Genomic DNA, 3,933 nt, shown 5'->3' with positions numbered 1-3,933 from the left:
CTTATGATGAACATGATTAAAACCATCAGTGCATCAACACACTCACTATTAGTGACTGATTAAGGAAGGTATCCACAACTGGAATGTCTGGATCATTGTACATACATTTAAAATTTTAAGGATTTTTACCAATGTCTGCCATACTACTTGTCAGAACATGAATCCACAGTGGATGAAAGCATGGTTTCACTTCCCTGCCCACATTGATAATCTTTAAAAATTTGTCACTCTATGACAAACATAGGTGTATATTTCTGTTTTTTTTTCAAAATTCAAGAATGTAATATCAATACACATAGGTGAATCTATGCAATACAGTGACAACAAATTAATTTATTTAGTATTTTTTCCATTCCATAGTATCAAGAGGGTTGATTTCAACTTTTGTTTTTACCTACATTAGACCAGTTGGTACTCAAAACTGTACCACCAGATTCCATAAATGATTCGTTCATGGCAAGTTTGACTTCATCAGAGCCATCTAAATAGATCTGCTGAAATAACTTCTTTAAAGCTGCATCTCCCTCCAACTTCTTGTTCTTCTCTTTTCCTTTGATCTCACCAACCAATTTATCCCAATTTCTTGTATAATGAGGTGAAGATGGATATAGGTTCTTTACACCTGCTAGGAACTGTCTGAATGTGGACACATCTTGCCCCTCTGGCTTTTCCCATCTCACAGTCTCTGCCTCTTTCATTTTAATTTCAATCTGATGTGTTAAGTGCTTCACGTATGTTATCTTAATAGAATCAACATTTATAGAAAGTACTTTAAATGTACGCTGTTCTGGTATTATAGGATTAAGCAGTCTCAGTTTCAGATTGTAATCCTCTCCAGAAGGAAGTTTCACCAAAGCAAACAACTCTTTTTCTGAAAATTCCACATTTACTTCATTTTTCTGAACATTCTTAATCATAAGTGTTACAGTTACTTGAGATTCTGTTTGGTACCACTCATACTTAATTTTTGACAGTGTTATCACCTCAGACTCTGATCCATACTCACCATTCTGTGCCTCTTGACATCTTTTAATCCAGACAATAAAATTGGCATCAGCACCGTCTAACTTTTGTCCTTCTGTAAAAGTTTCTAGAGCAGTAGCATAGTTTTTTTCATGGTATTCACATATCCCTTCTCTCAGCATAGCAGTGGTATTATTAGTTGAGTTTTAAGGAAGTTTTTGCATCAGCAACACCACCACAGTAATTTCCAAGGAGAATGTGACAGTAAGCTCTTTGACAATAATACTGTGCATCATCTGGTTTCTGTTCCAAAGTTTTAGTCAGCTCCTTATCTGAGCCTCTGATTTTCTGTTCAATCTTATCTCCCACTCCACTTTCAAGCCACTTTTAATCAAATGGGTCTTTTTGCAGCTTCTACTATAAACCAACTTCATTTCAACCTCAGGATCCTTGTATTAGCTCTTTTTATTTCCAATCTAGGTCTCTCATTCAGGTCTTCTTTCCAATTAACGCCCCTTTGAGAGAAGCCTTGTGTATTTCCTCTGTAAGTTATACCTCTAATGCCACCTGGGGGTCCTCATCAATCAGACTATCTGAGAAGGTCTGGGAAAACCACTGGGTTATTGCAGGTCCTGCAGCAGGCACCCTATCCCCAATCTACAGTTGTAGAGGCCTGAGAAACAGCCACCACAGTTACCCTATTTCTGCTTTTACTTGTAATCTTGAACATCTTTCCAGAAGACTGCTGGTCCATTAAGAATTTGGATGCCTTTTTGATCATTTTCCCCAACAACTGTAACCATTTGTTCTTATGGCATTAAATTCAATTATACTATTTTTCTTAGTGTAATTGAATATTATATTCTAAAGTTATAAAAGTATATAATAGAGCTATGATATCCATATATTATAACTATATTAGTAATGTTGCAAAATACTTTTTTCAAATTTCCAAGTAATTTTTAAATTGCTTTTCGCTTTGATCAGACAAAATTTTCCCTGTACATTGTAGTATTTAGGATTTTAACCCCTTCCCATAGGTATGGTTTGCCAACATATAATTTCTCCCATTTCATAAGTATTCATTAACTTTGCAGGTAGTTTCTTTGAATCAAACTTTTTAAGTGATATTGTCTTATTTGTTTATATTTGCTTTTTGTTGCTTGCAAATTTGGTGGCATGTCCAAAAGATAATTGTCAAAATAAAAATTCAGAATTTTTTCTCACTTCCACGTTTTTCTAGGAATCTTACAGTTTCATAAATTACATTAAAATTTTTAGGGCCTACCAAATAGCTCAGCGGATTAAAGCACTTGCAAGCAGGTGCAGGGGCCTGGGGCTCAATTCTTGGGCCTTCCATGCCATCCCTGTCCCTGAGGCACCCTGAGATAGCAATTGAGACTGGGTGTGGTGGCACGTGCCTGTAATCCTAGCTCTTGGGAGGCTGTACACAGGTGGATCACTACTAGTCTGATCTAGTAGTGAGACCTTGAGCACCCTGTAGAACCTTCCTTAAAAATACAAAAAAAAAAAAAAAAAAAAAAAAAAAAAAAAAAAAAAAAAAAAAGAAACCTGGTTGCTTATATATTCAGAGTTTTTTTAAAAATCATTTTGGCCTATATTTAAATGATTTATGTTATCTTAGAAAATAAACGTATTTATCTATCATTCATTTCTCATATCCTTTTTTACTGTTTTAGCCTATGTCTCTCCCTACCTCTCCCCACCACCTTTCATCTCTGTTCTCAAAATACATCTAGAATTATCTATTCTATTAATGTTCTCAAATAAGAAACTTTTAAAATTAATTAACTACAATAAATTCAAATAAGTCAAAAATGTTTATCTTTCCATGATTTTTTTCATTTTGATTTATATCTATATATCTACATCTATCTATCTATCTATCTATCTATCTATCTATCTATCTATCTATCTATCTAGAATACATTTTAATGCATTTTTAGGCCTAAAAAGTACATATATCTGAAACAATGTGTTCTTCTCTGAATTTTTCTTCTGTTTACTCCAGAGTTTTCTGATGAATTATCATAATTATCTGCATTTTCATACTGCTTATAATTTCTCTTGCAAATAGTATTAAGTATGTTACTCACATCATTGCTATGATTAAAATCATAAACTATAATTTAGAGTTCAGAGCCATCTTAATTTATTTTTTATTTTTACTGTAGAGCATTCAATCAATTGAAACTTTTATTTTAAATCAAGAAAATAAACAATAGTAAATCAGAGTTTCTAAACAGATGTGTAGGAGAGTTACAACAATAAATACATTGTGTACCATGAAACTTATACAGAATTTCCTTTTTATTCCTAATTTTCTCCATGGTTTGTAGTTATTTACATAGAATACAGTTTTCAGAATACATTTGACAATGCTGTTGACCAGTGAAATACCTCAGGGATTAAGCTCCTGTTTAGGCAGGAACAGGGACCAAGGATCCATCCCTGGCACCACATGCCACTGGCCCTGGCCCCAGGCCCACTGAGCCAGCCTTAGAGACCTGGTGTGGTAGTGCACACATGTAATCTCAGTGCTGGGGAGGCTGAAAACAGGAGGATCAGTACAAGTCAGAGCTGCATAGTGAGACCCTGCAAAAAATACAAAATAAAGTAAGACAATGTTGTATTCTAAGTAGTCTTGTGTACTATTGGTAGTACTTAAATCTCATAGTACTTAAATCTTTATGACAAACTAGTTTTGGCTACTGTGCTTTCATATTTAAATACACACTGATGTTTTACAAATGGTAGACTGGCTCATTTCTCCTTAAAATTAATTTGCTTAATTTGCCTTAATTTTTCTCAAAGCAGATTATTAGTGACAAAATGATTCAAAATTACTGAATTTCCTTGGACTGGAATTTTTTTCAATCTTAAATAAATTATTATGTCTACTTAATCCATTAACCATGAATTCTATCTGGTTTGGGATCCTATTGCCTT

At 33.9% G+C, this 3,933-nt stretch overlaps 1 protein-coding gene across 1 annotated transcript; it reads right to left on the bottom strand.

Moving 5' to 3' along the window:
- Positions 1 to 377: 377 nt before the first annotated feature.
- On the bottom strand, positions 378 to 1,145 carry LOC101572407 (protein SGT1 homolog). Its single transcript, XM_023707913.1, has 2 exons — positions 756 to 1,145; positions 378 to 710 (listed from the first exon to the last, which is right to left on the bottom strand). Exons 1-2 carry the CDS (start codon positions 1,143 to 1,145, stop codon positions 378 to 380), a joined length of 723 nt encoding a protein of 240 aa, XP_023563681.1.
- Positions 1,146 to 3,933: the final 2,788 nt, after the last annotated feature.

The sequence above is a fragment of the Octodon degus genome, unplaced genomic scaffold (assembly GCF_000260255.1).
Source record: "Octodon degus isolate 3935 unplaced genomic scaffold, OctDeg1.0 scaffold00318, whole genome shotgun sequence".
NCBI classification, from domain to species: domain Eukaryota; kingdom Metazoa; phylum Chordata; class Mammalia; order Rodentia; family Octodontidae; genus Octodon; species Octodon degus.
This window is presented reverse-complemented; position numbering and strand designations above follow the sequence as displayed.

Bases quoted from the DNA above. Each gene is read 5' to 3' on its own strand.
- LOC101572407 (XM_023707913.1), bottom strand. From the start codon at position 1,145: ATGCTGAGAGAAGGGATATGTGAATACCATGAAAAAAACTATGCTACT. The intron at 711-755 runs GTTGATTCTATT...TTAACACATCAG, and splicing joins TTAAAGTACTTTCTATAAAT to ATTGAAATTAAAATGAAAGA.